Source organism: Poecilia formosa, unplaced genomic scaffold (assembly GCF_000485575.1).
Source record: "Poecilia formosa unplaced genomic scaffold, Poecilia_formosa-5.1.2 Scaffold42, whole genome shotgun sequence".
NCBI lineage: Eukaryota > Metazoa > Chordata > Actinopteri > Cyprinodontiformes > Poeciliidae > Poecilia > Poecilia formosa.
This window is the reverse complement of record NW_006799981.1, coordinates 1,045,702-1,067,734: the sequence shown is the minus strand read 5'-3', so window position 1 is coordinate 1,067,734 and position 22,033 is coordinate 1,045,702. Positions and strand designations below refer to the sequence as shown.

At 41.0% G+C, this 22,033-nt stretch overlaps 1 protein-coding gene across 4 annotated transcripts in view; it reads left to right on the top strand.

The window, feature by feature from the left end:
• LOC103137630 (fibroblast growth factor receptor 2-like) overlaps positions 1-21,347 on the top strand; it is a 42,912-nt gene extending 21,565 nt beyond the window's left edge. Inside the window, exons 11-21 of one of the 4 annotated variants that reach the window (XM_007551445.2) lie at positions 1,078-1,222; positions 4,241-4,434; positions 5,798-5,937; positions 9,334-9,455; positions 10,457-10,567; positions 10,663-10,853; positions 11,389-11,511; positions 13,193-13,263; positions 16,715-16,852; positions 17,321-17,426; positions 19,737-21,347. In XM_007551445.2, coding sequence (XP_007551507.2) covers positions 1,078-1,222; positions 4,241-4,434; positions 5,798-5,937; positions 9,334-9,455; positions 10,457-10,567; positions 10,663-10,853; positions 11,389-11,511; positions 13,193-13,263; positions 16,715-16,852; positions 17,321-17,426; positions 19,737-19,901 — 1,506 coding nt within the window. In that variant the 3' untranslated portion in view covers positions 19,902-21,347. Of the gene's footprint in view, positions 1-392; positions 532-1,077; positions 1,223-4,240; positions 4,441-5,797; positions 5,938-9,333; positions 9,456-10,456; positions 10,568-10,662; positions 10,854-11,388; positions 11,512-13,192; positions 13,264-16,714; positions 16,853-17,320; positions 17,427-19,736 lie in introns of all 4 variants that reach the window. The other 3 variants (XM_007551442.2, XM_007551446.2, XM_007551444.2) reach the window with 3 other exon arrangements.
• Positions 21,348-22,033: the final 686 nt, after the last annotated feature.

Genomic DNA, 22,033 nt, shown 5'->3' with positions numbered 1-22,033 from the left:
CTTTCCCCCCCTCTTGCTTTGTAATTTACAGTATTTTACGAGAAGTCAAATAAGAAACCCATTACATCCCTCCCCCTAACTTTATGTACACTTTTGCCTTTTAAGTTTAAATAAGTGTTTTCTCTGTGACATTTTTCCTTGAAATGTGGTTTGCCTTTCGCTGTGATGTTTGCAAGGAACATCACATCCATAAAACTTTGAGAAAATATATTATTTGTTTGTCAAGACTAAATCACAATTATTTTTTAATTTATTCCAACTTAATGGGTCATTTTTGTAGTTCCTGGCTGGATTTTGGGGACGTTTCCTGCAGGTCCGTGTGTAGCAGCTGCAGGGGTGATGTTGTCATGTGCCTGATTTTTTTTCTGCTCATTTTGTGTGATGGCTTGCAGCGCTCAGGCATTAACAGCACAGACATGGAGTCTCTCATCCTCACCAATGTCACAGAGGAAGATGCTGGGGAATATATCTGTAAAGTCTCCAATTATATAGGGGAAGTCACCCAGTCCTGCTGGCTGACTGTCATTCCAGGTAACCCTCCACCCCCACCCAAGACCACCTCAACTCCCCTCTACCGGTGTGGGTTTCCCTGCTGTTCTGTGGTGGTGCTGTTGATGGTCTCAAGGACGTTCCCTCTCCCAAATGTTACTCCCTTTTCCTTCAGCTGCCACCGACTTTTGGATTGGTGTCGCCATGGAAGCACTGTTCTGACCAGAATAACCAGATGATGATCTCTCTTTTGTTTTTTTTAACTCACCTCGCAGCTTTTCACGAGAAAGCGTATGGTGTCACAGTGCTCTCCATGATCTCTGTGTTTATGCATGCGTGTGGGTTTTAGCAGGTTCTGTGGGTGATGGGTACCTTTTGGGTTTGTTTCAGGTGTGTTTGTTTTGTTTTCACGTGTTTTGGTGGAATACTGGGCTCTATCTTCTACCTGTCAGTTCTACACAGGATCTTAACGTGGACACTATCCGGTTCCTCTAACTTCTTTCTTGGTGTTGTGGGTCTCATATTTTTTTTCTCTTCTCTGTTTCTGTTGTTTCTCTATTTCCTCTTCCTCCTCTTCTTTTCCCCCAGACCGCAGGTGTTAACACCACAGATAAGGAGATAGAGGTTCTCTACTTGCCAAATGTAACTTTTGAGGATGCTGGGGAGTATACATGCTTGGCGGGTAATTCAATTGGGATCTCCTATCAAACTGCTACTTTGACGGTGCTTCCAGGTATATACATTCACTTGCTTTTGTCCCTTGGTTGTTTTTTCCACTTTAAAGGGCACATATCATCAATTTTATTTTAAAACATTTTCAGTTGTGTTAAGGCTTAAAGCTCATGATACTGATATTAATTTAAGATGTTAAATGTCTGTAAAAAAATATATATAATAACACAAGGCAACCGCAAATGTAGCTAAAAGTTGTGAGAGAGTAAAAAAAGTTACTTTTAGGACGCTGAACTCAGACATCAATTCCTACAGTTAAGCCCAAATTATTCACACCACATTTTTTAAGGTTTCTTCTGGCTGGATGTGATATTAATTTTTTGGAGTCCTGACTTGAATCAAACATCAAGTTGTCGGATCTCAAAACAACAACAACTCTTAATGAGGGCTTCTCTGAAATGTTTTTCCATTAATTATTTAGAAGGACATTAATAATTTTCCATATGCATTTTTAATAAAAAAAAAAAAACAGACATAAATTATGTTATTTCTGGATTAATACTCTGTTTTGATATATTTTAGGATGTGTCTGTCTCTAAAATAATTTTTAATCTAAATCTACACAGGCTATCAATAATGTTGTTATTAAAAGCAACTCCATATTCATCAAACACAAGTAGTGACGGACAGCTTCAGCTGGATTTGAAGCAAAGTAAAGATTTACAATGTTTATTAGAGGAGGAATGTTTTCTGAAGGGAGAACCTTTGAGACCTATTGAATCAGCACCATACGGAAAGTTTTAAAAGCACCTTGTGGTGATCCCGGTCAGTGGGGAATGACTTGACTTGAAACACACACAAAAAAAATGACAGCACTGAGATTATGCCTTATTTATGCTCCAGTTCTGACCAGCATTGTAAATCTACTCTGCAATTTTTACATCAATACACTACATTCGTTTGCTTTATTCACAAGTCATACAGAGATTTTGTTAATAATTGGTCCATTTTTTTTTTTTTACCGCTGAGACTTTTAGCCGATTTAGCTGTCAAATCATCATTGTTGCTCTACGATATCAAACTGTGTTTTCCGTCATAAGTTGTTTCTCCTAATTACTTGTTTTTTTGGCTCTAAAACGTGACCTATAGCTAATAATATGCTACACATGTGATGGCTGAAAATGAAGTTAGAATACTAATATACAATGAAATGGCTGCTGCAGTCAAATGCTTTCTCCTTCATTTGGCTCAGACCTAAAAAAACCCAAAAAAAAACAGCTGCAGCTGAAACTAATTATCATGGCTAATTGCTCCAGACTATCATTTGGAAAGAGTGGTTATGCATTTTTTATAAGATCTGTGTAACATCAACAGACATTTTACACTTTGAATGGACACAAAAGAACATTTCATTACTGGTTTTTGTCATAAAAAATGTTGATATGTGCACTTTAAGTCATTTTCAGTTGCTTTCGTGCAAGGCTAATCCTCTCCTTGGTCTCTTCCTTTGATCAGTGCAATACATAAGTGGGGAGCATATAATTTATGATATTTTGTGGGTTAGCAAGCTGTTGAAAACCCAGATGAGATAATAGTGTGGTTTGAAGAAGACTTATTGCAACTCCAAAACAAACTAGTGCTCCCATAGCAACTTAAGTGTCGCAATTCCAAAGGAGATGAGGATTTGTCTTCTCGCTTCTGATAGTCCTTTTAGACACCCAGTCACTACTTCTTATTGGTTCTTATTCTGCATGCTAATACAGACTGTATACATCTTTCTTGATATCTTTAAATTGTGCATTATTCCTTTTTCTCTGGCTCTGATACTTGACGTTTCTTTAAACAATGGTGGAAAGGTAAAGCTCAACGCTCATTTCATGTTGGCTTGACTTTCTTGATTATCAGAGCCAAACCTCTCTGCTTCGACACAGTGGATGACTCGTGTGTGATTAATTGCCAACATATTGCCCCTTTTTTTGTTTGATGTTGTTAAGAGCATCTTGTTTTACCTTCTCTTTATAATGGAAACATATAGAAACAATGTTATTCAAGCAATGAAAATGTCTTTGAAAACAATTTTGGCACATTCTGCAGGTTTGGGATTTAATCACTTAAGCATTTTTATACAACATTTGAATGACATTAAGAGATGCAAATAAGCATGTCAATTCATTTTTTAAATATGAAAATAAACATGTTATTACATATAATGTAATGACACAGCATTCCTTTAATAAATTGCAGATGCATCTGCAGCTAAAAAAATACTTCTTACAGTGTACAGGGCTAATCTGTTGATATTATTTGGATTCTCTGATTAATATTTGAACAGCAAAATATGCTTAATAGAAGATTTTCCTATACAGAATATACACTGGATGAAGCTGTAACTATGACACTTTACAAATTCTGGGTAGAATATATATACATTAAATTATTTCTTCATTGCAAAATTGCTATTGAGCCTGTATACTTCATCAAATAAATCGTTTCAGCCGTAATAGCTATGTATTACCTATTAATAATCACTGCCATTAATGTAGTTTAAGAAGAAAAAAGTTTTCTCGTACCCCACCTTCAGCTCTACTTGGCTTGTGGCCTGTTTGGTTGCTGCGTTGCAAAGGATTCTTGTTTGTGGTCTGCAGGGATGAAACAGTCTCTTTTACACACGCTCAGCCCTTTTACTACAGGAAGTTCGGGTCATACAAGCCACAATAGAAGTGAAGCACGTATTGTTCAGACAACTGTGGGTGTGTTTTTGTGCTTGCGCTCGCGTGTCTCAAAGATTGACGCAGAGTGCAGACACATGCTGGCGCGCTCGTTCAGTCTGAGTCATGATTTCAAATCTGGTGTCACTGTCAAAGCCACCGAAGGCCTGCGAGACCCCACAGAAGCTAATAACCGTTGGCCGAAGGGGGAGTTGTGATGGTGCTACAAAGCGATTTGTTTAGTCGCCCGTCGATGGTGATTACATTTACTCATGAGTCATCTTCGTAGTGTCTGTGTCTGCGTTTGCCTCCGTGTCTGGAAAACGCCTGCTCTAACCTCTGCCTGACCGTTGCTCCTTCATCTCTCTCAGCCCCAGAGAAATCTCCAGGACCCATCACCTCGTACTACTTGGAGATCGGAATATATTGCGCAGGCATGTTCCTCATTGCCTGCATGGTGGGCATTGTGGTGGTGTGCCGCATGAGGAACACAGCAAAGAAGCCTGACTTTGGCAGCCCACCGGCGGTCCACAAGCTGACCAAACAGATCCCTCTGCGCCGCCAGGTAACAGAAAGTAGATAAAGAGTTCTAAAGGCATCTAACACGTCTAGAGGAGCCAACACACACCACTGATATTTGGCAAGGAAACACAGCTGATTATTTCATAAATGGCTTTGGGAACATAATTAACCTGAATTACTATTATTTTTGACCAAATGCATCTTTGTACAATCAACAAATACAAACAGTTTGCATTGATAATAACTCAACTGACTGCACTGGTGCATCTTAATAAATTTGAATATCTTGAAAAAGTTAAAGTTTTGTACTTTATACATTCATTACACATTCTATTAATATAGATTATTTTTTTCTTTTAGCTGATGTAAACCTAAAATGTCGTTTCTTAGAACATATTTCGTTAAATCAATAAAATTTTGTTTCTTGTAGAAAATTTGCTTGTTTTGGCAATGATTGCGACTGGGCACATGCAGCCTAAGATCATTTTTTATTTAGTTATTTACTTATTTAGTTAGTTTATCCATTATAATTTCTTGTTTTAGCTCATTGAGGTTTCGAGATTTAGGCCTAAATATTAATAAAATGTGTTATTACTATTAATATTAAATAAATTGTGCTTTATCATAAAGAGGAAGATCAGAGACAGTAATAAAAGTAATTAATGTCTAAAAAAAAAAAAAATAAAGACCCCCAGCCATTCTCGACATGTTGTGCAGAACATGTCTACATTTCTTTAAATATACGTTAAATCCATTTTTTTTAATTGGCAGAAAAAAAGATTTAAATATATCACTGCGTGTATAATGTATTTTAATCCATAAGGTTAACTTTTTGGATTGAATTGTTGAAATAAGATAACTTTTTAATGATCTGTTAATTTATTGAGATGTACTTGGATGACATACTGTGGAGGTATTTCAAGGGATCCACACCTAGATTCATTCAGAGGGCATGCATTTCTGTTCAAGTCAACACAGCTGCCGAAAACTGCAGCCAGACGTTTTTCCTTCCAAGTGTGGAACTTTCTTTAACCTCAAGGGAAACCAAAAGGTTCAGAGAGTGTTGGATTACTTTCTGTGGAGGAGACTGATTCCAGAGTCAAGGTAAGGTTAGGGTGCAGAGGGCGTCGCTTAACGCCCCAGGCTCACCAGCAATTAACACAAAATTCATCAAGAATTACTGTAGCTGCTCACCTTTTTAACGCAGATGAAATCAAATCTCTGCCTTGGAGAAACTTCACGACTAGTAAACATTCACTGTGAGACGCAGGCGTGATTGAATATTTAACAGGTTGTGCGGTGTAATTCATGCCTCAGGTTTCCAACTCCTCTAGTGATGCCTTGGAGCTTTAACTGGCCTACGGACCCAGATCACGGTGATCAGCCAATATCTTTTTTTCCCATAGGTGTCGGCAGATTCAAGCTCATCCATGAACTCAAACACCCCTCTGGTGCGAATCACAACGCGGCGGAGCTCTGCGCCCGACGAGCCGATCCCCGAGTACGACCTTCCAAAGGATCCTCTGTGGGAATTTGCCAGAGACAGGTAAGAGCTGCCTGTTAAAACTCACTGTTGTCGTTTCTGTTCTTTACTAAATGCAACATGTAACACGTTCCTAATTGTACGTCTTCTGCCTTCAAAGCCATAATTATGTAAATCACATTGAGTTTCTGCATAAAACATGAAACGGTAGAAAGTGCTGATCCACTACAGCTTTAATTTAAAAGTGGATGGTGCAGGTTGTTCTTAAACTCTATTAGCAGTAGAAGTAACAGATAAGAAGGGTGAAGACCAAAACAGACTTCTACTTTTAGGTTAAAGCAACTCCTGTCGCAAACACATTATCATTAAACGCATATTGAAAACAGATCAGAAGGTTTTTGCTCTCTTCTGTGAAAAATTTCTTATGATTTGTTTTTTTTTACCTTAATACTAATTTTCACACACACAGTGGCACATAAGATACTGTAATGAATATGTTGAGATGTAAATGGCACACAGCAGAAGTAGCCTTGGTTCACAGTTTTCCTCTCCAGTTTGCAGAGGGAGTTATTGAAATATTCTGTAGTGCAACAACTGAAGTTTTGGATTTTTAGTGTTTGTTTCCATCACAGTTAGTCTGTTAGTTTTTACCTTGCAAAGATTTGTGCTGCAAAGTTCTTCTGATTACCACCAAGGACACCCACGGTGCCACCAGTTTTATTTTGCAACAGTGTCAATGAATTAAAATATGACTGAAAAGTTTAACAAAGTTTGTAGTAAATTATTACTTGAATATTATGTATAACATACACCAAGCATTTGAATGTTGCATAAGATGAATAACATAAACTTTAACTGGCTTTCCTTCGCAATCCTCTCAAAGCTGCTCCCTTTTTCGACCACACTTTTTCCTTCCACTAAACTTTCCAGTTCTATGCTTGGAACTAACACTCTGCAAAATGAACTTTTGTGGGTTATAAAAAATATAACCCACAAAATATATCACTCTGTGTGTATGTAATGAATATAATGTATAAGTTTCAGGTTATTTTTACTTAATTTCTTGAATAAGTTAACTTTTGGATCATATTTAATCTAATGAAAGGCAGCTGTATCACTTTAGAAAGGATCCTCTAAACAGTGAAATCTGGAATCCGAGAGTGCGGGCACTACCTGTTTACGGCGTTTAGTGCGTTGAAGCAGCTGCTAAATAATTTAAAAAATATTTTTCCATTTGGGGATTGACGTCCTGGTGAGATTAAAGCTTTTGATTCATCTGGTGTGAAACTTGCCCCATCATTAGGAGAGCAGCTAAACTTTTCTCCCTCTCTCCCTCACCGAAAGCCTCCGTATTGCACGCTTCTGTTCGTAGAGAGTGAAGTTGTGCTAATTAGTGGCTGGTATTCACAGCTTTCATCTGCATGTTTGGGCGAGGAGTGTTTGCTCTCTGTCATACCAGAGGAATTAGCTCAGCTGAGGTTTCAGTGTGTCAGTTGCGGCGATAAGCTTCGGGGTGGACTTAGTGAGTCTGTAAGAGTTAGAGAAGTTTAAAAACAAACTGAGGCTCTGCGTTTGAAAGAATAAGGGAAATTCCTGAAGCTTTTGTTAGAATGCCTGTAAAAGAAAAAACAAACAAAAAAAAAAGAAACCCTGGCTCATAAAATTTGAAATTGTTTATCAATAAAACCGCACTTCTGATGTAATGCTCGACTTTTTGTTTGCATGCCGGATTGATTAAATTTATGATTTTAATTCACGACCAAAACTAAATGGAGGCTGTTTTAACTTTGCAAAAAATAAATCTCGGTCTTCCTCTCTGTTTGGGTCTTTATGCCCTGCCTGTCATTCCAGTGCCTGAAGGATCATGTTGGGATTGTAAAATGCTGAGGAATGCTAACTTTTGCGGTTTAGGCTGAGGAAAAAAAATAACATCAATTATGTGTGGCCGGATGGACAGAATGCCTGCCATTGAGTGTGGCAAGTGTGAGTGGACAGATAGGGGATTGTGTTACTACCGCAGGGCGCCAGCCTCAGGCCTCTCGGCTTAGCGCTGCGCTGTGAATGTTTGGATAGCGTGGACAGTGGGCTTTATGAGGCGAGGGACCAACTTAGTTCAATCAAAATAAAAAGCAGCAAGTCGTACTGCGTGTTCAGGGGCCTGACCGGTGCTGCAGCTCTGAATAGTGGCAGGAGAACATGTAGTAAAGTTAAATATCAAACCCCATGGCATGGCTAACAATTAAAATATGCAGAAAATATTTCCACCTCTTAAGCGTTTATTTTACAATCAGCAACTTTCTTTTGTTTCACTGAGATCGTATGTAGCAGGCAGGTAACATGTAACATATGTAGAAATGATATATGGTTTTCAATGTGTTGTTTAACAAAGCAAATATAAAAAGTGCGACATGCCTTTGCATTTAGCCCCCTTATGCTGACAGCCCTAAATAAATTGTCTTCACAAGTCACCTAATTAGTGAGTAGACTGAAAATAAACATAATAATAAATTCAGCTGTTCTTCAAAAGGCTTGTTAGAGAACATTAATGAACAAACAGGATCATCAAGACCAAGGAAGACAGAAGAGTTCGGAGAAAGTTGTGAAAAAGTTTAAAGCTGGTTTATTTTTTCAAAGCATTATCCCAAATTTTCAGCACCTCATAAAGAACGGAAAGAGTAGCCACAATCCTATGAAGGAAGAGAGCAGGTCAGAGTTATAGGGAGGACACTTCAGGTGGTGATAAATGCAGGACAATGCTGGAAGAAAAACCTGTTTGATGCCGCCGATGACTCGGGAGGATGGAGGAGGACGGAGGAGGGCGGAGCTTCACGAAACAGCCGAGTTCTAATGGATCGGTTTAAATCAAAGCATATTCATTCCCCTGTCAAAATCTAAGACCTTAAGCCAATTGAGAACTGATGTTTGCAGACTCTCAATCCAATCTGACTTACCTAGAGCTGCTTTGCAGTTCGCTGATAATGTAAAAAAAAAAAGAAAAAGAAAAGGTTCATCAGCAATTCTTAGTTGCAAAAGAAAGACAGAAATTCATCCATCACAGGCTAATATGTCAGGGCTGAGCTGCCTCCTTTGCAAAGACTTATAATTGTATACTGGAACATGCCAAGACAGGATAAATAGTTTACAAAAGAGTGGCTCAACTCAGGTTTATTAAGAGATTATCTCTGCCATGTGTGTCTTCTTACCTACTGTTCTGGCAAAGACTTCACCGAGCCAGAAAAGCACTCCCACAAACAGAATCTGATTGAAACACAGAAGGGATGAAAGATGGGTGTGGCTCTGTGCCTGGTTTCATTAACTATCTTGATCCCACACTTCTTCCTGCTTGTTTATATCTGCAGAGTGGGAGTCAGTGCAAGGCCTATTATGTGGACCATTTGAACTTATCAGCATCCAGTTGTTGTTTTTTTATTTTATTTTTTTTAACATATTTTCTTTTAGGTTGACCCTTGGCAAACCTCTGGGTGAAGGCTGCTTCGGTCAGGTTGTGATGGCCGAAGCTCTGGGCATCGATAAGGACAAACCCAAGGAGGCGGTCACTGTTGCAGTGAAGATGCTGAAAGGTGAGTGGATTTCTATGAGATTCTGCTGTGTGTTAACCATGAGTTAAAATACCACAGTTTCATTGTATCACAGTAATTAGAAGAAGATTTCATCGGGTTAAGGGCAGGACAGACTTATGGTATGCTCCTTATTGTCAGATTAAACTCAGACCAATTAGCCTTGCATTTTATTAAAAGGATTTAAACAATAGGAGAGGTATGATGTAAAATGATATCATATCTTATATCATATCTAGTCTCTGTTTGTTGCACCATCAAAGTCTCACTTCATTCTTAAACATGTGACTTGAGGTCAGACCTCTGGGGTTAGATTTACTCTGCTTCATTCTGTCTTGAAATGAGAACGTTTCTTTAGCTGATTCAGGTTGCAGCCGGGGGTTCAGCAAAGGTGCAAGGTGGAGCCTTAGGCTGGCGTTATTACTTGTTATTGGTGGCTGCTGACTGACGGCTTGAGGAAGGTGGGTCGGATTGGTAAGGGTTAGGGGCGGTCGCATACCTGACCCCAAAGCAGCAGTTGGGTAGCGCTCTGTCAGCATCTAAACAATGAGGCAAGTCACATTAAGAGAGTTGCTGTGATTAATGAAAGCAGGAGAAGGGGGCTGGACTGGTTTGGGGTTGCAGGGCACAGTAAGATTAGGTACAGCAGAGGTCCTGTGTACCTTCCTCCTCTGTAGAGTCCTTTTAACAGTGACTCAAGTTACTGTAATCGTACTGAAGAATGCACGCAATGCTGCATTGACTATCTTAGTGTATTGGTAAACTTCCTCTGTCTTCAATGAAGTTAATTTCCCACATCACTCTTCCTTTTACCTCTGAAAGCCTTTGTACTCTATGTGAGGAGCTGTAACTTTAGCCAACGATGTCTGTCGTCCCGGTCTAATCACAATCACCTTCCAGACGGGTTTCTGTGGAACCGGACACACCCTTAGTTTAAAGTCAAACGGTTAAAGAGAGACGCTTGTTGTGTCTATTTTTCTGATTGTAAACTTCTCCGTTCTTAGACGATGCCACAGAAAAGGACCTTTCTGACCTGGTGTCAGAGATGGAAATGATGAAGATGATCGGCAAACACAAGAACATCATCAACCTCTTGGGAGCCTGCACACAAGACGGTGAGGGGACCGGTGTTTTAATTTAATATACATTACATACATTCTGTTCAAGATGGAGTTTGAACACCTATTTGTTGTGGCTTGTGCTTGTGCAGGTCCCCTATATGTGATAGTAGAGTATGCCTCCAAAGGCAACCTCAGAGAGTACCTCAGAGCCCGCCGTCCTCCCGGCATGGAGTACTCCTACGACATCGCCCGTGTCTCCGATGAACTGCTCACCTTCAAAGATCTCGTCTCCTGCACTTATCAGGTGGCACGGGGCATGGAGTACCTCGCATCTCAAAAGGTAAGGGGAGGACAGGCGAAACGTCCTACTTTCACATCAACCTTCCAGCCCCTGGCTGCTTGGATACATCTCTGTGCCAGTACTCAGTACTTAGGGTTTAACAACAGCATCCAGGAGGGTTTTATGTCGGAAGCTTGTTTGTGCGTCCCTGTGGGAACATGGTCCCCTGAAAACACTACTCATACCCCCTGCCCCAATCCCTGTATTGTCTCCCATTGCACGACAAAAGCCCCTCTGTGCAGAAGAATTGGGAGGTTCTCACAATGGGGGTACAGCCCTGTTGGCCAAATGCAGCCTCACGCTCTCTCTCACTGTTGGAATGTGACTGTCTGACACGCACACATACTTTGGTCTTTACATATTTACAGTATGCATGGCTATGTATGAATCATCTCCAGCCATGTTCTTGTGTGGGGTCGTGTATTTGTCCAAATAATTACGGACCTGACCCCTCTCCTGCTTTTACTTTCTTCCCTCGCTTCGACCATCCCATTTTTCTTCCTCTTACCTCATTTTTCCACTGTTTCCATCCCAGTGTATACACAGAGACCTGGCAGCCAGGAACGTCCTGGTCACAGAGAGTAACGTCATGAAGATCGCTGACTTCGGCCTGGCCAGGGACGTCCACAACATTGACTACTATAAAAAGACGACCAATGTAAGTTCTCACAACGTGCATGCTGCACTCTGAAAGGTTTAGGTTGGTAGGTTATAGAGTGTTTTTTGCAAACAGTGTGAAATCCGCTCACATGGTTTCGGCTTTTCTCTGTGTTTTTCCCTCCCCTCGTCTTTCTGCTTCACCCCTTTTCCTCTGCTGGTGTCTTGGCAGAAGCTACAGGTTCCCAGGCAGGCTCTGAATGTAGTGCTTCTCCGGACCATGCCTAGTTTACCCCCTCAGTCTCTTGTTCTTTTGGTTTCATCAACATTTACACAATTAGCCCCAAAAGAGACACGGAGAGAGAGAGTCGGGGGTGAGGGGAGAGAGTGAGCAGACTAAACATAACTGACATCTCCATAGTGGCCCAGTGGTGTCTTTCTTTCCCACCACAGAACAGCGCAGCCTGCACATCCTCATTTAATATGCATGACTGCCTTTTCACTGCATGCACGATCATGCTGAGAACTAGCTGACAACCACAACAGTATTTGACGATGATGATGGAGGTGAGCAGCGGGACAATAACCACGGCTCCAGCGATGATCTTTTAGGATCTGACTGAGCCATCAATTTTTACTTTTTATTGTTTGGTGCCACAAAATAAAACGTTTATAGAACGTTTGCTTTTGTTTTATAAACTGTATGTATTCGGCACCGCGAAGTTATTCAAACCATTTTATCGTGTTATAAACACAAAGATTAAATACAGTTTTATTGTAGATAAAAATCTAAAAGAGACTCGTGTGTGTGTGTGTGTGTGTGTGTGTGTGTGTGTGTGTGTGTGTGTGTGTGTGTGTGTGTGTAGGTGTTCAACCCCTGTTAACCATGATATGCCTGATTAAAATGTAACCAATAACCCTGTCAGAAGTTGCCTAGTTATTAAACAGAGCCCACCTGTGTGTAATTTGATTTCAGTATAAATCCAGCTGTTCTCTGAATGAGAGATTTGTTAGAGAACACTAGTGAACAAACATGAAGACCAAGGAACACGGCCCACAGACCAGGGAGAAAGGTGTGGAGAATTTTAAAGCTACGTTTGATTATAAAGCAATATTCCGAGCTTTGAACATCTGATCATTAATCAGAGAAGCAGTCAAAAGACCCGTAGTAACTCTGGAGCAGTTGCAGAGATCCAGAGCTCAGGTGGAAGAGCGGGTCAGCAGATGATTCAAGCTCCTTATGCACTCACGATTCCTGGCAGTAAAACATGACAAGATGAGAAAAACTTTAACTTTAGTGGACTATATGTATGAGTGGACTGTTCTTAATGTGAATAGTAATAAAGCTCTGTATGTAAGAACTGAACCTGATCCACTCTTTAAGGAAGTAAGTTAGTCAATTCAGCTCATGAAATTAGGTTTAGCATTAAGGTAATGCACACTTTGACCTTGCAAGAATGCTTAGCCTCTCGGCCCGTTTTAATGGCACACAGAGATAAACTCTCCTTTATCCGTGACCCTGTTTATCACCTCTGTTGCTTAAACAGCATAAACGCTCCGTTGGGAATTCCCCTCCCAGACAGGCGCTTCTTTTACATCCTTAATCCCGAGGCGCTTCTCACATTTCAGTCTGTTTTAGTGAATAATTGTAAAGATGCTGATGAGGCCCGGAATAAGGACTCCAAGGACTGCTTATGGCTTGACTTTCAGTTAACCTTCCTCCTCTGTGTTTGCGTTTTCAGGGTCGTCTCCCGGTTAAATGGATGGCTCCAGAGGCGCTCTTCGACCGGGTCTACACGCACCAGAGTGATGTGTGAGTACAAGGCTACAGACGAGCTAGTGTGGCGTGTGCGATCACTGCTCCTTGTTTGTGCAATCAGATTTAAGTGAGATGAAGTTTTTTTGTGCTGTCTTGGATTTTTGGAATGGGGGGGTTTCGGGTACTGCGGGGGTGATTGGCTATAGGGAGCCGGTGTTGGCCAGTCTGTGGCAAAAGTGAGGATTTCACGCTAGACTTGTACCCAATGCTGTGTTACTAATCTGACTGTCTTCAAAGAGCCTGGAAGGAGCCCGAAGCCCACCAGAACCCCTCCTCTCCTCCTGCTTCTCCCGCTCAGCTCGGAAGTCTCCCCACCTTTTCGGGCCTCTACCCAAAGTCTGAACACAACAATGCTCTGGGCCTACATTCACTCTCACCCACCTCACCCCCCCGGTTCGCTCTCTTCTCCTCATTCAGCAAAACTCTGCACATGCTGCTGCTCATCGTTTTGGACTGGCTTCACCATCAAAATAACTCCCCCTCTTCCTCTTTCATCCCAGCATTCTTAGTTCCTTTCATCTGTTATGTGAATCGTTGACCCGTCTCTGTCTCTTCCTCATTTTATTTAAGATCAAGAGTATTCATTCTAAAAACAGAACAAAGCGAGAGCATCCCTCTATTTTTGGTGTTTGAGTCTCATGCGTCCTGACAGCGTCGTTTGAAGTTTCTGCTCCAGACACTGGCGGCAGAAAAGCGCATGTGGCAATTAGATAAATGCCTCGCATGCTGACCCTAGCGAAAGAAGGTTTTCGCTATGTGCACTTAAGCCAAACACCAGTAGCGTACAAAACATCTCAATTAACGCAGGGAAAGCGCTTTAAGTTGGTTTCCCTCTGCGGTCGTTGTGTGCACATAAAAGAGTCTGTGTACACACACCGCGTCCTTCATGTTCGCCAATCAATAACGCAGGAGAGCTAAGGAGAAAGGGAGTGTGTGTGTGTGTGTGTGTGTGTTTGTATCCCTGCAGTGCTCTGTATTGGCTCACTCCTAATTACGATTCATCACTCACATTTAGTAATTGGCTTTTTGTGCGTGTGCGGGAGGAGGCGGAGCTGAATCAAACGGCACAAGGCACAGGCGATCTATACATGACATCAGATTAAATGAATACATGAATTGCAATGACACTCCCCCCTCTGCGGTTGTAACAAATGAGCTCAGCGGAGCAGCTCTGGAGAGTGTAGGTATGAGTGGAGGGTTGCAGAGAGCCAGACTTCAGCTTCACTGGAGCTTCACTGGTTTTATTGACCAATTTCCAACTTTCTTTTTTTTTTTTTAATGGAATTTTAACTAACATTAATTTTACTATTGTAAATATTATTAACAGCAATTAAACTATTTTTGTTAGCTTTGAGCAATTATAAACTATTTGTTTGGAGAAGGATGACGTCACATTGTGTGAGTTGCTGAGATGATATTTTAAGATGTCATCTCACAGCATCTGAACTGTAAACCGGAGTCGATTCTTGTATTCCCTAGAGAACATTGATACTTGTCTTAACTCTTAAGATTTTCTAAAGAACGCCAACATTTGCAAATTCAGCACACACCATGATAGAAGAACTTTGAATGCTCATAAAACAGAGCAACTGCTGTCATCCAGTGAACCTTCCTGTTCCAGAAGTGTAAAGCTCATTATGCCTTTTATGTTTTCTCTGACTTCCCAGGAGATGAAAATTGTAATGCTCTTCTTTCGGTAACCGCTTCCACACCAAAGAGTGAAAGTGGTTAGTCTGACTTGTGCTGCATCCTTAAACAGCCAATTAAGTCACAGCGGTGCAACAAAGGGTGTCCAAATTTAAAGACACCTCCAAATTCATCCCACATATGTGTCCTGATTTTACCCAGATTCAGAGGACGGGTCTAGTGTCTCAAGATTTTTGTCTTTGTAGCTGTAGCAGATGAAGAGGGAGACAGGACTTCTGTCGAGGCAAGGGCGGGAATAAATCTGAATAAAACAAATTTCACACATGCTCCTTTCAGCTCTTTGCAGGCCAGATCCTTCGTCAGCCGAGCAGACCGAATGTTTTGGAGGCTGCAGTTCATGATTCAGACACACCCTTGAATCGTTTTTCTTAGTGCAGCCTTATAGCGCTTTGGTTTGGTCATGAACCAGAACAGGAAAATATTGGCCAACACCAGCCAATTTTAAAACCTAACTCTTCTTCCTTCAGTCACAACCTCTATACTAAAAGAGTGTTGTAGTTAGTGAGACCACTTAGTCATGGTGCATTTACTGACTGACTGAGTAAAGAATGTATTTTCAAACTGACTGTCCAACAGTCTGGGCCGGCTGAGCTGTAAATTGGATTTTTGTTTCCACTCACTAGCCAAATTTGTGTGCATCTCTAGTAAGCCACCAATTTACATAATATAGTTTTATCATTCACATCTACATTGCCTTTAGGCAGCAATGAGAAAGTCCTGCAGGAGAAGCGTATGACGTAGCATTATGACTTAAATGTGATGAGATATGGATGAGTCCTCAGTTCTAACCTTGTTTACACAGAGGCATTCATTAATTCAATGACTCGCATAAACATAATCTATGTTTGAAGCTGGCTGAAACACATAAGTGCTCTGCTGTCCTCTAAGGCAGTACGCCAGCTCGGCTAAGTAGCCCCCTGAGTTTGTGTGTTTATTTTTGTAAGTCATGGCTGCTTGCAGGTGGACACCATCTTGGACGGCTAAACAAGCTGACAAGTGCTGAGCGATGGTTACAAAGTGTCACAGAAAGGAGAGGCGAGTGTGTCAACAACGGCTGAGATGCAAAACACTGATAGAGGAAAGAACAGACCTGGCCGGCTGACTGTGTAAACAGATGAAAGAAATGATAAATGCCCTACCTTCATGTCTTTGCAGACTTTTCTTGCTGAACCACTCATGTGCTCGGTATACTTGAAGTCTGTGGTAATGCACACTATGTTGCACAAAATAATGCATCTCTTGAGTTTGCATCAATAATGAAGCCGCTGAAGGAAGAGTTAGCATTTGAGAAGTGGAGCTCAACAACAGGAAGTTGAGGCAAGGAAGCAGTTAATAATTAGTAGTCATCACCTCCGCCTCTGGACGTCTTTTGTTGATTATTTCTCTTTTGTCTGCTGTGGGTGGTCCAGTGTTTGCTTTGGTTTGGTGCGACTGGACAATGCCAGGCTCTGTAACCAGCCAGCTGGGCACAAAAGGCGTCATTGAGATCAGAGTCGAGCAGCACTGCCAGCGGCTTTGCACCACAAGTCACTAGAGGACAGAAAGTGGGCACTGACACCACTGATGTTACTGTGTTGCATTTCCTCTGTCCATTAATCAGCTGAAAGGATGAAAATCATCTGCCAAGTGGTCCCAATGCTCCCTTATAATGGATTCTCTTTGGATTTTGCATACAAATCTCACCTTTCCACATCTTTTCTGCAAATAAAGCATGTATATTTCCTGTTTTCCCCACTAGCTGGTCATTTGGGGTGCTGATGTGGGAGATCTTCACCCTAGGGGGGTCACCCTACCCCGGCATTCCCGTAGAAGAACTCTTCAAGCTGCTCAAAGAGGGACATCGCATGGACAAGCCTGGAAACTGCACCAATGAGCTGTAAGTTTAACACTTTTCACCAACATCCAAATCTTTTCCAACCAATCCATATTCTGAATTAGCATTAATTGTTGCCTTGGGACTCTGTGAGAGACTCGTTTGCATATGAAAAATGCCTCTGAGACTCTGTCAGGCATCTGTACAACTGGGATCATTTACCAACAGTGTCTCAATTCTCAATAATTTGCATTCAGAAATCACCTAAATAGTTCAACATAAACTTCACAATAAAACATTATTATGAGGTTGTTGCCAAATTGTTTTACTCATAGCAAGCTGAAAAGTGACATACTTTTGGTGCAACCCCTCTTTACTTTGATCCACCTAAATAAAATGCAGTCTCAGAACTTGCATTCAGAAATGACTAGCCCAACACAAATTGTCCACCAACACAAAGTAGGGAAAAAGTACCGGTGTTATCGTTCCATTGTGTACTCCTCATGAAAACGATATCTTCTCCTCACTCAGGTACATGATGATGAAGGACTGCTGGCACGCCATCCCCTCGCAGAGACCGACCTTCAAGCAGCTAGTGGAGGACCTGGATCGAATCCTCACCCTGAACACGAATGAGGTGAGTGTAGCCGGTTTTCACACCTCTCCAGAACCTCCTCTGTTAACTCATTCGCTTTGGGTGGTCACAATTCATGCCTCATGCACCTTCCTTCCAAACAGACATTTAATTGTGATGAAACACCAAAATATGATACACGCAGGACCATGCCAGGTTTGGGCTGAGCACTGCCAGAAAGTTTATGGAGCCTGGTTGACATGAGGCCCATTGCTGAGAAATGACTGGATGATCCGATCGCTGCTCAGCATAGCTGCTGCAGTCCAGTCGTCACATTGATGCCTCGTTGCCTTTTTTCCATTCCCTTCTTTGTCTCCCTAAAAAAGAGGCCGCCAATAGAGAGCTGTCAAGATGTGTCTGCTCCGGAGTCAGACCCTCGCGTATTTACGCCAAAAATCCCCAACTATGAGTTCGAACTTTTCAAATGTAATAAAGCTCCCCTTTCTTGCCCCTTTTTCTCCCCCCTTCCTTCACCTCTACCCCAAACCGCTGGCAGATGTGGAGATCTTTAGTAATATGAGCCTTTTCGTGTTGAGCTGGGAAAATGGAAGCCAGTGCTCTTTTTTCTGCAAAACCCCAAAAACTCTTCATCCACACAGCGAGACCCAGTAACAGCCATTAAAGACAAGCAGAGGGGAAAAAAGGGGGCCTCAACAGACACAAACATCTTCACAAGACTGGACTGAGTCAAAAATTAATAACAGGATTTCTGGAGGTTTTCATCTTTCCTTTTTCATGGCGGTTAGCTGAGCTCTGCCAGCTTCTTGATTCTTTTTCAAACCATCTCCTGTTGTTTATGTCAAGCTTCTCAGGGCCAGGTTTCAGATTTGTTTTGACTGAAGTTGTGGGAGAGGATGCAGTAGAGGGCCAGTATATTGTTCCTCAGTTTCCAAGAGAATTCAGGGAAATTATATTTTGCTACGACCACTAACGTATTCCCATACGTTGTTTTTTCTGATTGACTAGGACAGAGTATTGCTAAATAGTGAAGTGGAAGGAAAATAAGATGTGGTTTTCAGCCAAATATGAATCTGAAAATTGTTACATGCTTTTGTAGTCAGCTTGTGTGAGTTCTCTGAGCAATTTCAGCTACAAATCTTTTTGGGTAACATCACACTCAAAGTATGAATTTTTTTTTGCCCTTCTTCTTTGCCAAATAGCTAAAATTCAATAGGATTTGATGAAGAGCCTCTGCGAACATCAATTTTTAACTTGTCTGAGTTCAAATTAAATATTTGGACTTTGACTTGGCCTTTTTTTAAAACACATTTATATTCAATCAGAACTATTCTGTTGAATTATGCACTGTATGCATGGTCTCGAATTCAATCTCAACTATCAATTTAAAACTCAAGTTTCAAATTCCATTTTAAAAAATTCCAGACGTTCAGCCTTCCCTGCAAAACTTTGGAAAAAATTCTGATCCTAAAACTTACTAGATGCCTGTTTCTGCTTCTTTAGGAGATGAAAATTAAAATATTTTTGGTAGTTATCCACTAACAGCTTCTTTGTTACGGAAAATTACATACATAGTTTACAATCTTTGGCTTGAAAACAGCTGGCCGAGTCCCATTATGTTGCGATCCTAAAGCATGATGCTACTGCCACCATTTTTGATAGTATATGTTCAGGCAGGGATTCTGCTTCACCTTGTTCTCCGTGTCTCTGCCAAAAAGGTTAACATTTATGCAAACTGACCAGATCACTTCCTTCCATAAATGACTAATGGTTACCCTGTGAACAGACTCTCCCACCTGAGTTGTGGATTTTTGCAGCTCCCTCAGAGCTAATAAGTCCTTTGGCTGCCTCTTGTTTTCATGTTCTGCTTGTCCTGCCTGTCAGTTCAGGTTCATGTCTTGGTTGGCTCACAGTTGTTCCACATACACTGCCAGTTTTGCTCTCAACATCCAGCCCATCTTGAACTGCTCTGCTGAGCGATCAGGTCAACTTTCTTTCCTTCTTAGCTCTGCTGGATCAGACAGCAGCCCGAGATTCGATTTATTACCTATTATTTCTACAAATATTTTCATGTAGTATCCAGTTGAAGATTATTTTTCTTTTCCATTTTTTATATCCTCCCTGGGTGATTTGGTATGGTTCAGATAAATATCATTATGAAGGTGATACTGTTCTCAACCCCACCCTTTTTCCAGTCCTCCTCTGGAAAGTCCCGGGTCTTGCTGACCCGGTTTCAGCTCTCAATTTATTTTCTCCTGTTTGCTTTTTGATCCTGTGCCACTTTTTTGTTGTTTATCCAAATGTAGATTTTTTTTTGTTTCTAACACTCCTTTTCTCCTCTATCTGCGTCCTCAGGAATATCTGGACCTGTGTGCTCCTACGGAGCAGTATTCCCCCAGCTTCCCTGACACTCGCAGCTCCTGCTCCTCCGGCGACGACTCCGTGTTCTCCCACGATCCCTTGCCGGACGAGCCCTGCCTCCCCAAGTACCAGCACATCAACGGGAACGCCAAGAGATGAGCCTCTGCCGGCTTGGATCCTGAGCCAACTCTTGGCCTGCCCCAACCTCACAGTCACTGAACACACGTAGCACAGACACCTTCTCTGAAACGGACCCGATCGGGGACTAGCACTGCCACACACCAACTCAGAACACTTGAGGTCTTAACGGAGGGGACGGAGCGCGTTACGGAAGCTCCTTCGTACTGACTGGACGAGCTGACATTCCCTGAGGCCTCCTCTTCCTCTCTCGTGTAAACACGCAGCTTTTTCTCATCTTTCGGTTCTCATCTTCCTACCCAGAAGCTCCACAGCGCTGCTTGCTTGGTGATCAAGTAGCGGTGGCTGGCATTCCAAGACTTGTTTACTCCTGGAGGAATGTAAGGACTGGTATGAACGAAAAAATAAACAAAGGAAGAAGAAAACATAAAGCTAGAAGACGAATAGGAAAAAAGGGACTCGCATATGGAGCACCGACTAACAAAACAGGAATACGAGGAGAGCAAATATAAAAACTTTTCTTGTTAATTTTGTAATATTGGTGCATCATTTTTTTTTCCAGTTCTCTAGATAAACATCCCTGATTATTCTGGAGGAGGAATCCACAATGTAATGAAAAGTGCTGGCTATATTTGTAAATATATTCAAATATGTATAAAAATATATTATATATTTACTATGAATTATTTTTTGTATGGACTTGGAAACAACCCCCACCTCCACACCCTGCTCCCATTTATGAGGCAGGTTATGCTGACAAGATGTCCTATGTTTCTCCTCACACACCTTCTGTTAAACACACACACACTTTCTCAGTAACACAGTTAAGTATTGGCTTTCAGGGACTGCGCTAGTATGTTAATTTATTGAGTTACATATTTTAAAAAAAAATGAATCAAAAAAGTACAAAAAAAAAAAACAAGATGGTGGAAATTATTACATTAATGCTGATGATATGGAATAATCCGTTAAATGTATGGTAATTTAAAAATAATCCTTCAGCAGTTAACAGAAAGGTTCTATTTTTAGAAGTTTGGAGAGATCCAGCTTTTGTAAGTTTTATACATGAATGTGAATATTAAGTTAAAAATTTTTAAAAACTGTACATTTTATAGTCATCTAATCCTTTTCGTATTTAGATATTGATGCCATTTCTATCCTCTTTTTGTTTTGTTTGTTTAGTTTTTTTTTTGTTGTTTTTTTTTGCCGCGGTTTGAGATATGAAATTCTTTGGATATTTATATATAAGTAAAAGACATAATAATTTGAAAATGTCTACGTGCAATCTGCTTCCTCATTTGAAACAAAGATAAACTCAAAATTCCCAGGACAAAATTGAAATATGAAAAACAAAGTATTAAAACAAGTGTTTTTTTTGTTTTTGTTTTCTACTGGACCAACATTAAGATGCTGTTTTGCAGGCATTCATGCTGCATTTGCAAAGAATAAATGTTGAAAATATACCTACCTGTGCTTGTCTCAGATTATGAGTTTCGCCTGTTTCCAGCGACATTTCTTTCTGTACACGTGCCAAAAAGGTACACCCCATGTTATTACTGAACAGTACATTCTGGTTTCATTTCATGTTTTAGGCTCCAAGAACTTGGACAAATCTGCGAAGGAGCTATAAGTGAACACATCTGGATTGCCCAGATTGAAAACAAAACTGCAAAGCTCAGCACAGATGTAGATTGAATCCACTTAAATTGATGTTTAATTCATGGGATGATGTCGAAGCAATTCCATTAATGAAAAAGGAAACTTGTAATTGTAATGATGGTCCCGCTTTGCGTTGCGATCTGTCTGAGGGATCAGTCAAAAACGGTTTGTTGGCCCTCCTAATATGTTCATGGATGGGCTCATTGATCTCCTCTTATCGGGACAGATTCAATTCAGCAGAGCGAACGGCTGATTTACCTGATTTGATCTAAGTTAATCACAGCAGATCTGGTATGGGGTTTCATTAGCAGCAGTAAATGTGGCTGTGCTCTGTTTTAGTGGCTGCTTGTCTGCCCTGCACAATATTACACATGTGGCAGATAGAAGAAATAGAAACTTTATTGTCCCTCAAAGGGGGAATTCAGGAATACATGAGTGTGTGACATTATTAAGCATTAACATCTGACACACAATACCTATGGGATGTTTATTAA